At 35.7% G+C, this 13,566-nt stretch overlaps 1 protein-coding gene across 2 annotated transcripts; it reads left to right on the forward strand.

Annotated features, from left to right (window-relative positions):
• The first annotated feature begins 144 nt into the window (after window positions 1-144).
• On the forward strand, window positions 145-13,566 carry LOC104599803 (agamous-like MADS-box protein MADS2). 2 transcript variants are annotated; one of them, XM_088900963.1, is made up of 9 exons: window positions 145-284; window positions 377-736; window positions 10,665-10,821; window positions 11,012-11,073; window positions 11,204-11,303; window positions 12,372-12,413; window positions 12,506-12,547; window positions 12,961-13,097; window positions 13,194-13,566. In XM_088900963.1, the coding sequence occupies exons 2-9, from the start codon at window positions 552-554 to the stop codon at window positions 13,276-13,278; spliced, it is 810 nt and encodes a 269-aa protein (XP_088757089.1). In that variant the 5' UTR covers window positions 145-284; window positions 377-551; the 3' UTR covers window positions 13,279-13,566. The 2 variants fall into 2 exon arrangements, with proteins under 2 accessions (XP_088757089.1, XP_010260833.1); XM_010262531.3 differs by having other exon boundaries at window positions 10,743-10,821.

The raw sequence follows: 13,566 nt of genomic DNA on the forward strand, positions 1-13,566 counted from the left end.
TAGACTTTAGGGCCATTTTCGTCCAAATGGGAAAAGCAATATGGATGGTGTATCGATCGGCCACTCTGAACTCGACACGTCGAAAACCAAAAGTCGAATGTTTTAAGGTTGGTGTTGACGTTAAGACATTAGAAGGTGAAAAATTATAGAAGAAACAGAAGAAAAAATTTCCCCAACTTCTCTCTTTTTATTCTGGTATGGGGAAGTCTGTGGGGGGGTGTTGGGTGTAAAGCCTAGTTGGAGCGAGCAAACCAGAAGAAGGAAGAAGAAGATATAAAAAAAAAGTATGTATGCATACGCATATAGGTCCAAAGGTTTTGCCATTTTTGATCTCTCATTCACCACTCTCTCTCTTCTGTTCTTTCTCGCTTTTCAGGAACATTAGTACACTCACCCACGAAGGAGGATCAGCTCTTAACCAAGAAGAGAAGACAGAAGAAGAAGAGAGAAACCAGAACTTATAACATTTAATATATAAAGATAGATACGCTTGTTTAGATATATAGAATAATACAAAAAAGGAGAGAAAGAGAGAGAGAGAGGAAGAAGAAATGGGGAGAGGAAGGGTAGAGCTGAAGAGGATTGAGAACAAGATAAACCGTCAGGTTACTTTTGCAAAACGAAGGAACGGACTTCTTAAGAAAGCTTATGAGCTTTCGGTTCTCTGTGATGCCGAGGTTGCTCTCATCATCTTCTCCAACCGTGGCAAGCTTTATGAGTTCTGTAGCAGTTCTAGGTATGCTCTTCTCTGTCTGTCTGCTGTTTGCTTTGATGTAGAGAAATTTGTCTAGTATTTTATTTTTCCCGACTTCTGTTAGACAAAAGCTTTATATTTTGTCTTATTTTCCTACAAGATCTAATTTTGGATGTCAGTTTGCCAAGTTTTATGAGATTTTGTTGGTCTCAGATATCGAAAAATGAATTCTTTTTTTTTTATTTTTTATTTTCTTCAGTTTTGATGTGCCCTTCTTCTCAGATATTGTCATTTTCTGTCTAGTTAAGATTAGGTTTAATGGTATTTTCTATGTTTTGGTCCTGGTACTATGAGATCGGAATGGGTTTGGTGCTTCTTGGGATTGTTGGAATGGAGATCTACTGACTGTATTGTGAATATGTCGGTTGTTACTCTAGATTTTCTGAGTTTTATATTTGTGGGTTTTGACGGTAAACTAGGGATTAGCATCTTGATAAACGTACGTGTATGTATTTTATCTCGTTTTCTTTGTTTTTCTTCTCCTTTATTTGACTTCTGGAAGAACTGAATCAACGTTTTTGAGGACTTGTTTGGAAGTTTGATTAGTGGTTACTTTAACGCCAGGAAGAGCTGTTTGCCTGTTTGATTCTGTGCGTCAATTTATGAGAATTAAAGATGATAATCATATATTCTGTCTTGGGGATTTGATTTTGTAGTCTGTCTCATTCTTTTGCTCAACTCAGTCCATTGTAGTGCTATTTCTTTTCTCTGAACCTTTTAGGTGTAACAAAATGCAAACTTGTATAAACTTTTTATACGGGTATAGGGTACTTTGTTTAGTGCCGTCTTGCACATTTGCACTGCTAGATTTCAACTTCTGGTTGCACGATTAGCGGCAAATTATTTGTTAGTGATCCTTTCTAGACCTGAGAGGTTCAGATTGATTTAATGCACCGTTTTTTGCTGGTTGCATGGTTTTTTAGCTGATTGTTGTTGTTCTTTCTAGGTTTTGGTTATTACTGGCTTCTAAGTTTGTACTGTCTTAACTCTCGAGAATAGATGGTGTACAATTAATTGTCTTGTCTTTGTAAAATAGCTGCAATGCATACCAGAGGTAGTGCAATTGGATACCTTTTCATGTTTTAGGTTGCGGTTGGAAATTGGCCATAGGGTGTGAATATATTCTGTTGGAGGTTGTTCATTCTTATTTAGTAGGAATTGCCTCCCGAAGGGTGCTTCTTCCATTCTTGAGTGAGCATTTTAATTTTTATACAGTTAGTGGTGATAAAAGACTCCCCCGTTTTTTGAGGCTTATTGAGGTATGATCCTTTGATTTCAGCGCTTTTGAAAGATAGACATTCGTGGCAACATATATTGGAGCAAAGAACCAAATTGTTTTAGGGTTCAAGTTTGAATATGTTTTAAGGTCCAAGTTTAAAGAAACAGTCATAGACAATGGGAGACTCCAATGAGCATTAACAATCCTGTATTGATTAATTAATTGCAATGACAAACAGAAAACTGCACCACGCCTAGCTAAAAGGAAAATGAAAAGTAAACTAAAATAGTTTTGTAGGGGATGAGTAACCAAGAGGCAAAACACTTCAAAAACAGTATAATAATCACTTGGGTTTTTTAAATTACGCTGCATCTAGTTGTCTGATATGTGACTTGGCTTCTGTTCTCTAAATCCACTGAATTTTCCCAATGCACCTTTTCATTTTCCATAAACGTTTTAGTATATGGTGTACTAAATGATGATCTACTTTGACCTAATGAGAAGGTGGTGTGATTAGTTTAATTAGGATAAGGCTTTATTGAGTTGAATGCTTTCTTTGTTACTATTTGAGTTTATTCAAGTTGTATTTATCAATTCAATACCTAGAACCCATGCTAAATACATCACTTCAATTTTAATAAACATGGATAGCTTATTAAGTAGAATTTTAATAAACATGGATAGCATCTGACATATATAGGTATAGGCTTGGCCTTGGCCAGCCTGAATAAGTAGAATTTCCGCTTCTAAACTTTAATTTTAAATGTTATATCTTTTATGTTAAATAAATAACACGATAATTGCTGATAAGAAGATCAAATATAGATGCCACAGCCCCAAGTCACCTACTCTAAAATGTCATACTAACTCACATTTTGCCTTATTTTGTAATTTCTTCTTTGTTGTTTCAGAAAATGCATCTTTTATGCATTCGTAATTTGGTATCTGTAAGAGGTTTTGTGTCCTTAAATTTGTTCAAAACTACAAGGTTTTGTACAATATAAATACAAGGTTTAAAAGTACAATATACAAGGTTTTGTACTGCACACATTTGTATTTATTCCCTTCGAAACTGAGCTTAAGTTTTAGAAAGGATTCAACTGTGATTCTGGAAGGGCATGATAATTGAAAACCTTACAACCAATCAACTGGCATCATAAAAATAAAAATGATAACAAATCAGATGTATTGGTACTTTGTAAGGTTATAGCCTCTTTAAGCTGCTAAAACCTAAAATAATCATCACATTATATGGGTTCTAATTTTTAATTTGAAACTTCAAATTTTATTATATACTGACAGTTGATATTGTTTAAACAAAAATCAAGTTTCCAAATGGCAAACTGCATCATTAGTTTTGCAAATTAAACCAATGTTTCTAGGGGGCCGCCTGATAACAGCTGAAGGGACCGAACTGAATGACTCATTGTTTCTTTATAGATAAAATAGCTAAATAAGAAAATACTCTAACATATGGTATTTTTTATCTCTTATGCAACAACCCCCAAGTCTTGAAACAACCTTAAACTGGCAAAATGTCTGAACAATCTCCAATATTAATATAATTCGTGGCCATTGAAACTCAAATTACCTGCACTTTATAAGTAGAGCTATCTAATTTTTAGAGTTTCTATCTATGCTGCACAAATGATTTTGTGCTCTTGCTGAACATCCAAATTGCCTAGACCATCCCATATATTTTTTGATTGGGGTCATTTAAATTTTATATTTTTTTGGTAGTAAGAAATTGTATCATGGAATGAGTTTCCTCCAAAATTCACATCGAATACACCCTTTCTAGGGATTAAATATGTAGAATGATATTGTCATACATACGTAACTCTTTGCCATTGTAAGTACACGTCTATTTACATATTCACAAAACTCAAATCAAACCCATTGTCCTAAATGATATGACTCCGGTGATTACTTGAAGTCTTAAAATTTGAATCCAACAAAATCTTGCCGAATACTGGCCCATCTAATAATGTGCTTTTCCACTCGCCCCACAGCTTCTACAATTGGACCCTTTTTTGTCAAGATTTCTCCTGTTAATTTTAAGCCATATATTATATTGTTTGGAAAAACACGAATCTATCAACAGATGCCCCACCAACTCTCCTTCCAATTCATATAGGCATCAAATGTTGTCCAGCATAATTCCCCTCATCATCAGATGATCGATTGTGAGGATTGTGCCTTTCATTGCTGTCCAAAGGAAGAATACTGTCTTTGGTGGGCGTTGGCCCCAATTAAGGGTGTCAATGGACCGGTTTTGGACTGGACCCCATCCAGTCCAAAATCAAATTGGATGGATTGAACGGACCAACAAGAAATATTGGATTGGACCAATCCAGGCCAAAATACTTATTAGATTGGATTAGACCTGTTCCATCTGTAATAAATTTATATTGTATTGGGTTGGATTAAGCCAATATCTGGTCCATAAATACTAGATAACAATATAGGTGTCAATGGAATGGGTTTGGGAAAACCAATCTAAATTAAAATGGATTTGAACAGATTGAACGGTCCTGACATTGAATTGGACAGGTCCAAAATGGTCCAAAATATTCATTGGATTGGATTGGACCTGGTCCACTTGTAATGGACTCATATTGGTCTAGATTGGATTGGACCAAATCCAGTCCAATAGACACCCCTAGCCCCAATTCTCCAGATCCATTTTGGTGAAACATCTTCAGAGTCCACTTCCATCAAGCATTCCTGTAGTTCAGGCTTGCAATAAGTAACCTGACCTTTTTTTTTCTCATATTATATTAAAATGCCCTCAAAATAACTGAACCCTTGATCATTGCATCAACCATAGCATTTTATGAAGACCTTTGAATCCAAGAGAAGGTGCAATTCCATTTCTCTTGGCAAATATCTAATCTCCCTATTGATATGCCTGAACTGCCACCTCCCTTGGTTATTGTTCTTACAAGCATGTGTTCTTTAATGTGATGCTTGGAACAGGCACCCTTCATGTTCATCCAGCATTTCTCTCTCTCTCTCTCTCTCGCTCTCTCTCTATATCTATCTATTTATCTATCTATCTATCTATCTATCTATCATTACTGAACGTCATCATGCATGTCTCTCGTACCCTGGTTTACTTGCTTTTGTGGTCTATTAACTTTTTTGATCAATTTAATCTCATTGTTTTTCCATTCTAAATCTATGGAGTTGATCTAATTGTTAATCCTGTAAGCGTGAAGAACTTAACTAATCTAAGGAAGAAGGCTTTGCAAATCTTAGTCGCACTTGTACATTCACTTGTGTGCATTTTTTCTCATTGATTTGTAGTCTTGAACAGAAGTTGCCTCCTTGAATGAACATGAATCAACCAATCTTACTTGTGTCTCAATTGGAATTAATCTGATTAAGATTGAAATACTATTTGCTATTTTAAATTTAGATAACTATTTAACCATAAATGTATTGGATTGGATTTGAAAATATGATCTATTTATTAATAAAATTGAAGTTGCATATTGCTTAATGTAATATACCAGGATCCATCTGATTATATAATGCACTAAGGTTGTGTTTGGTTTGAAAAAATAAGATAGAAAGAGGGAAAGCTATTCTTAAGGAATTTCATAAAATTTTTTGGTAACGTTCTCTCAACTTTCTGTTTCTCTTACTCTCAATCAAACCTAGATTACCATTAACTTGTAACGTTTATACCTACCTAGATTATCATTTACTTGTAACGTTTATTCCATACCTAATTGTGTTCTATGTCATGTGTGCTAGCTTGATAGTTTTTGGTGGTTCAGAGTTGAGCTGTTTTTTCTTTAAGGATCTTTTTTTTTAGTTGCTACATAGATGGGGTGATCAAAGCTTTACATAATACCAGAATCCGTACGTAACAAAATTGGTTCTTGGGCTTTAGAAATTTCTCAGGTGAACTTCCAAATCTCATGTATGAAGTTAGGATTGAAAACGGGCCTTCTGTTTTGTTGCAAAGCCACTGAGCGATTGGTATTGATAGTTTCATGGAAGCATCGGTTTGCACTTATGGCAATATGTTGGTTGTGCTTATTCTAGTAGTGTTAAGTATGGGTAACTTTCGTTTCTCTTTTGCTCATTGGACCTTAAATTTCCTTTCTTCTAGAGAATTTTGTGGCATTCAACTGTAATGTAAGAGTTACTGTAACCCAACTCTCCTGGTTTCTTAATTTCATCAATACGGGTTTATATATACATGCACGAAAGGATCATTTATTTTAATTTAGTAGTTAAATCTTATTCTATTCTTTGATTGTGTCATCCCATATAATAACCATGATCTCTTTACTATTCTATTAAGGAATTTCAAGCCCTAATAGCAAGAATATGACATTTTTATAGAAACGAACTTGGAATGCATGACTGATGGATTAGTTTTTATGTTGGGTGCAATATTATATTTGTGGTGAAACTGGATTCATGTACCCAAGCCCATATAGTTGTGACAAGGCTGGGATGATAAGGGTGACTATTGTTACTATTGCTTTTTACATTAGGTAAAACTTTTCTTGATGAAAATATAATTTTGAAGGCAACGAAAGGCAAAAAATAAATAAATAAAAATGGCTGTATCTAAATAGCCAGGGGTGGTTTATTTATGAAAAAAAAAAAGAAAATAGCCAGGGATAGTTGGTAAATATTTGTAAAGGTGAGGTCCTTGAGCAAAATCCTACTAGAAATTTACTTTAGACAGTGCTTTGCTTGAATAGGTTTTAATTTGCTTAGGCTACGTAAAGAAGCCATGAAACATAGTATTAATTAATGAGTGAGTTTAGAGGTCTCAAACTAGACTTTCTGGATTTTTAGGATTATCTTCCTACTCCCCCCACCCCCACCCCCAAAAATAAAAAAAAAGAAAATATACATGAAGATCATTATTGATGATATATTTTAAAGTTTATGATCATCAGACTTTTCAAATGGCAATTTCATCAGAATTTTCGGGTATCTAACCCATCCTGACCCTAATAGGACCTGATGAGGGCAGATTTGGCCCTCCACTGACATCATGACACATGGCATATCAGAACAGCTGGATTACATCCCAAGATCACCTAGGCGATAACTTGCCTTCCAAAATGGGGTCCTACCTGGCGACCTACCTCTACCGCCGACCTGGTGAACTGCCTCTGTCGCCGACCTGTTAATCTGCCTCTGTTGCTGACTTGGCAATCTGCCTCTGTTGCCGACCTGGCGACCTACTTCTCTAGAAGCTTGCCAGTGGTCTCTGAACCTTTTCGGGATCACGTTGCGTAACCGTAGGCCTTATCCTCATCCCGACCAAATCGGAGGGAAACAGTAAGCCTTATTAACTGATACGTTATCCTCCTTTCAAAGTGGAAGGGACCAACCGTTGTGGGCCGAGGATTCTGGGAGCGTTTCGCTATACCTACGGCAACCCAACTACATAAGAGCGTCAGCCCTTGAGACCAATGTAAATGTGCAATTTAGTTCTCGCAACTCACTAGCTCTCTCACATTTAGCTATCTTAAAACCTCTGATTCGTTAACTTAAGCATCGGAGTGTCCACCCCGGGTAAAGCAACTCAAGCACTCTAACACTGTTTCCTTGTAGGTCGCATTAAAGCCATCTCTCCAGCTCGTCACCATTTAGTTAGGCATCAAAGCCACCTCTATAGCTCGTCATCATTTATCTAGGCATTAGACCCACCTCTCCAGCTTGTCACCATTCAGCTAGACACCAAACTCACTTCTCCAACTCGTCACCACTCAGTTAGGCGTCAGAGCCACCTCTCCAGCTCGTGTCACCATTCAATTTGGCATCAAAGCCAACTCTGTAGCTCGTCACCACTCAGTTAGGTGTTAGAGCTATCTCTCCAGCTCGTCATCACTCAGTTAGGCATCAGAGCCACCTCTCCATCTCGTCACCATTCAGCTAGGCGTCCAAACTGCCTTCCAGGTAGGAACCGTTCAGGTAGGCATCCCAGCTACATTCCAAGTAAGGATTATTCAGCTAGGCATCCGAGTCACCTACTAGTCGGGAGCTGCCGAAATGTGCATCATCAGGGCCCATTTATCAAAACTCTATAAGGTTTGGGTTTTAGATTAAAACCCCAATAGGGCTTGGGTTTTGTCTTTATGGTATCCGATACCCAATACCCAGGATACATAAATATGAACCTAGTATATTATATATCATGCACAAATCTATAAACTTTATGTGCTAAGATAATTATTTTATTATTAATATTTTATTTCTATAAATTTCTTAGGATTAAAATCATCATTTGATGTAAATTTGGATTTTATAGATTGTTTACTTCATTTAGTTGTAAAATGCTAATTTTAAATATTATTTCTTTTAATTTTTAGTTGGAATTGTTAATCATATATATGTATTGATTGTTTTGATGAACACAAAAGTTAATAAAATATATTTTATATCATTATATAACATAAAAGGAGAGATGGCCTGATGGCTTAAAGCCATGTTAAGGGATTTGACATTATCATTAGTTAATCTAGGTTCAAGTCACACTATTAGCATTAAGATACCTTTATTTTGGAAGAAAACCTTTGGTCAAGGGGTTTTTGATTGGTTTGGGAAATTGAGAGAAAAAGTTAGATGAATTTGGGACTGATTTAAAATCCGATACCAGTTGAATTTCGAGGCCAATAATAAAATGGGTATAACCTGTCCTTGAATAAAAATCCGAATCCTAATTTTAGCTCAATTACTGTTGTTATCAAAGATTGTCCCACAGACTGACCTTTCTAGGGTGCCAAACATTTTTGGCAAGAACTCTTCTTTCTTTTTTCCCTAAGGCTTCATTTGGGAGGAGTATAAATATAAATATATTGAGTTCAGAACCTTGTATTTTATATTATTTTGTATGTACTTGTACTGTACATATTTATATTTGTATTCCTTCCAAAATGAAAAGTGTACAAATACAAATTTGTAGAGTGTAAAACCTTGTATTTTGTATGTATTTGTACTGTACATATTTGTATTTGTATTCCTTCCAAACTGAGCCAAAGGCTATGTTTGGTTGCAATGCAAATAAATTTGCACTAATGCAAAACTATGACGGTGCAAATGATTTGTGTATATTCTGACCTATTTTGTTTCAAATTTTAGCTTATTTTGTTTGATTACAGTACACATAAAGTAAATTAAGACATGAAACAGAATAAAGTAAATTCCAAAACAAAATAAAACAAGAATTTGCATTTTTTACATTTGTACCAGTACAAATGAATTTGCATTACAACCTAAGTTTCTGTTTTGAAAGAGTACAAAAACAAATATATATAGCAAAAATAATTAAATAGATACAAAATAATATATACAAGGTTTTGCATTTTATATATTTATATTTAATTATATTCGTCCCAACTCGAGGATCCATTTTTGGAGAGAGAGAGAGAGAGGTCATTGCCAACATTGTGAGACTACCTTCCCTAGCGATGGAGGGACTAGTTCATTTTTTGGCATTTTTCGACATGTTTCGAATGGTCTGGAAATCTGCCAGGTAATTGGTTTTATTTCACCTTTAAACTCTTCTTTTGTCAAAAAACTTGGTCAGTAATCCGTTGACCCATGTGGTAGAATTATCAATTCATTCAACTCAGATAATGGTTTTTTGTTGTTTTTTTTTTTAAACTCAGACAATGGTTTTCTGTTGCTTTTTTATTTTTTTTATTTTTTAAATTACCATGGACAGATCCATCGGAAGGTCAAAGAACTGACTAGTGTCCAAAGCGGTTTAGGTTCTGAATCGATTTTTAAAGCATTATTTCACAGTTTAACTAAGGAAATTTATTTTCTGTTAATTTTATGATCCACAAAAATTTGCATGGTAGCTGATTTGATGCATTTAGAAAAGAGTTGGGGACTCTGGCTTTAAATTATTTAAACTCATGCTGTCCCGTCTTGATTTTAACGTAGGAAAGTAGCTGAACCTAGGCATATCAGCCTTTACACCCTACCTTTTGCATTCATTATTTCCAGCAACCGTATGAATTTCTGAAAACAATGTATAAATACTTGGTGATGCACTGAATTTTCTTGTGTTTGATCAAAGATGTTTTGAGTAGTGACAAAATGTGGATATAGAGCTCGGTTCCATTGTCCTTCATTGAAACGATCATGCGCATGCATGCAGGCTAACATTTTGATTTGAAGACATATATGATGCTTGATGATGTTCTCCAATCTCTTGCAGCGTCATGATTATGTCTCTACATAGTGAATTCTGGTTGTCTGCTTGATTTTTTTTGTATCATTTTTCTTTGGAACCCAATACGTCAAGTAGAGTTCACGTCATCTTTATAATTGAGAATTGAGATGGTGCAGTCCATCGGATCGTGCTGCGTTGATGGTAGCATAAAGGGCAAGATGATCCTATAGTGTCTCATTTTTCGAGAGAGAGAGAGAGGGGGGGGGTGGGAATGGTGGTGGGTCGGATTCAATGTTCAGTGGCTGGTTTAACCAGTCGAAAAATGAAATTATCGACTGTATCATAGCTTCCACTGCTATTACTGGTTATGTTGTGTAGCTGTCGTGTGAATCAGTATTTATTATGTAATAGCAAAAGTCGTTAGCAATTCTAATGCTCTTTGCTTGTGAACTTCAGCTATTTGATTTTATTCCACAATCAAAATCTGCTTTAATTAGTTGGGATCCCTGTGATTTTGCGGTGGTTTGCAGAATATCTGCCTATATGCATATTCACACCGTCTTTATAACCGGATTTCAGCATTACACTCGTTTTTTTGTTTTCTTTAGCATGCTCAAGACCCTCGATCGCTACCAAAAATGCAGTTACGGTGCATTGGAAACCAGCCAACCCGCCAAGGAGACACAGGTAGCTTCGAATGTCTCATTCCTATCAAGAATTTAGTTGAGATGGTATTACTCAACGGGACAAAAGTCTTGGATATAATTTTTAGTTTAAATTGATTGCTTCTTTCAGTTTTTCACTTCTGAATTCTTGAGACCTGGTTTTGATATCCGAATTTCTGACATAATTTTATTGTTACAATTACCTTATGCAGAGCAGCTACCAAGAATACTTGAAACTCAAAGCAAGAGTTGAGGTCTTACAGCGTTCTCAAAGGCAAGTTTCTTATCGTGCAATCCAACATTCTTTCTTCGATCTCATAGCTATCCTATTTTTGTGTTATAATGCTGCTTGTTAACTCAGGAAAGTGAATAACCCGATTCTTGTTTAAATCATGTTAATGTAGAAACCTTCTTGGGGAAGACTTGGGTCCACTAACTACGAAAGAGCTTGAGCAGCTTGAACATCAGCTTGAAATGTCCTTGAAGCAAATTAGATCAACAAAGGTAACCTAAAAACCTAACCTTTGGTTTGGCAGTGTTGACTAGATTGTTTCTTTTAAGCCATGCTTTTTTCCTAGGGAATGTTGGGACTGTACAGTATTTCTGTTATAATGAAAACTTCTCAATTCATTGAGAACTGATAACCAGGAGCATAGCCTTACTTTAATTCTTCCCAAAACTACTTGATCATTGGCGCTGTCATTCTCAAAAATCTGAGCATTCTTCACCCCCACAAGCACGAAAAAAACAACCATAGGAAGCAGCCCCTTTTTACTCAAACTGCCTATCTTGGAAGCTATCAAAAATGACGATGTGGATTAAGGAAAGCAGCCCGCCCAGCTGAAAGTATCATGAACTTTGCTTCACACCTTGGTTGTGAATGTACAGTGCATAAGTGGTTTGCAGTCTCCCACTCCACACCATTTCGTTTCTGACAATGATGTGGAAGTACTTGTGCATTGATTTATTCATATCATATCCTAAGTTCTAGATAAGAAGGGTGAGAATCAATGCTGTAAAGGAGTTTGTTCCTTATTGGCTTTCTTGAGAACCATTTCTTATCTTTCAATATAACAATGGGAGTCCTAGATCTTTAATCCATGCAACTCTGAACTTTGTGGCTATTGCAAAACTGTGTCAAGTCATTACAAAGTAGAGGCTGTAAATAAAATTTTCACATTTTTAGAACTAACAGTGCTGTTTTTTATAAAGAGAATTCTGCATTCCTATTTTATATATGTAGGGTCCAATTATCAAAATACCGATATGATATGCTCCATATTGGGAGTATCATATCTGCATCGGTGACCATGGAGAAACATGGTTACGCTGATACACAAGGTAGAATATTGATCATATCAATGCACACTAATACCCACTTGTTGCTATTGAGCATATTGATATTTTGATTCTTGTTTGACTCTAATCCATTGTTGAGAAGACTGATATCTGTAGCCATAATTGTAAATTAATAGATGTGGATGGATTTGAGTAATGCAACTTATATACATTTGCCTGAGGGTCCCTTCTTTTGCTAAGAAAGTAATTAATCCCTTTCTAAATGCTTTGCAGACCCAATTAATGCTTGATCAGCTATCTGATCTTCAAAGAAAGGTGATTAACTGGTCTTTACTTATCTTGAGATTTAATGTTGTTATATTTCGTCTTTCTGTCTTCTAAGTTTGTCTCATGTTGTGTTAATGCAGGAACAGATGCTCCAAGAAGCAAACAGAACCTTGAAAAGGAAGGTATATCACCACCTTAGCATTTCAAATGTGATCAACTCACAAAAATGCTTGAGAATTTGGGTGTAGGGGTGGGTCCGAATGTACTTGCCTACCTGTCTGGATAACTAACTATATCCACTAATATCCTGCTTTTTGGGGACTTTAGTATTGCACTCTTACTACTATTTTAGTTCATTCAAACAACTGTCCAGGTACCAGTTTAGGGTAGCATAAAGTCAAGTCGTTGAAGTTTTCAAAACTCCTACATATACATTATACTGGCTTGATAGAATTCAAGCAGATCACTGAAAATGGTCCATCTGTATATATATATATATATATATATATATATATATATATTAATGTCTGTATGCATGTCTGGCTGTTTTCCCCCACCCATTGCATAAATTAAGCTATAATTTTTGTACTGGCAGCTGGAAGAAAGTAGTTGTGAAAATCCCCTTCGGCTAACATGGGAAGCTGGTGGGCAAAACATTTCATATAGCCGCCAGGCTGCTCAATCAGAGGGGTTCTTCCAACCATTGGAATGCAATTCAACATTGCAAATTGGGTAAGCTCATCAAAAGTAAAATCCTTAAGGGTTTTTTTTGAAGGTTGGCTTTTTGTCTTAATCTAATTTTCTGTTTATTTTTCATTTTGGCTACAGGTACAACCCTGTGGGACCAGATCAAATAACTGTTACAACCCCAACCCAGAATGTCAATGGCTTCATTCCTGGGTGGATGCTTTGAGTTGTGATTTCCTGAGAAAAATCTATATTTTCTTGTGGAGAACTTCCAGGTAGATGGGTTTTATTGGTAATTATAATCTGGAATATGTAAGTTGTAATTTTCTAAAAATGGAAAACAATAAAATGAAAGGCTTTATTAGTGTATGTAACTATAAAGACCAAGTCAATACTGACTTTGAGTTATTCAGAGCACTCTGGAGTCACTTGCCATAGTACTAAATGGCATGTGATAATATCTAATTGTAATGCTTTAAGACAACATAAGAAGAACCTTCCTTTTAACTCTTTT

The sequence above is a fragment of the Nelumbo nucifera genome, chromosome 3 (assembly GCF_055504915.1).
Source record: "Nelumbo nucifera cultivar China Antique chromosome 3, China Antique-T2T, whole genome shotgun sequence".
NCBI lineage: Eukaryota > Viridiplantae > Streptophyta > Magnoliopsida > Proteales > Nelumbonaceae > Nelumbo > Nelumbo nucifera.

Coding starts and splice junctions, on each gene's coding strand:
- LOC104599803 (XM_088900963.1), top strand. CDS start 552: ATGGGGAGAGGAAGGGTAGAGCTGAAGAGGATTGAGAACAAGATAAAC. Junction 10,822..11,011: donor AACCCGCCAAGGAGACACAG/GTAGCTTCGAAT, acceptor TACCTTATGCAG/AGCAGCTACCAAGAATACTT. Junction 11,074..11,203: donor GTCTTACAGCGTTCTCAAAG/GCAAGTTTCTTA, acceptor ATGTTAATGTAG/AAACCTTCTTGGGGAAGACT.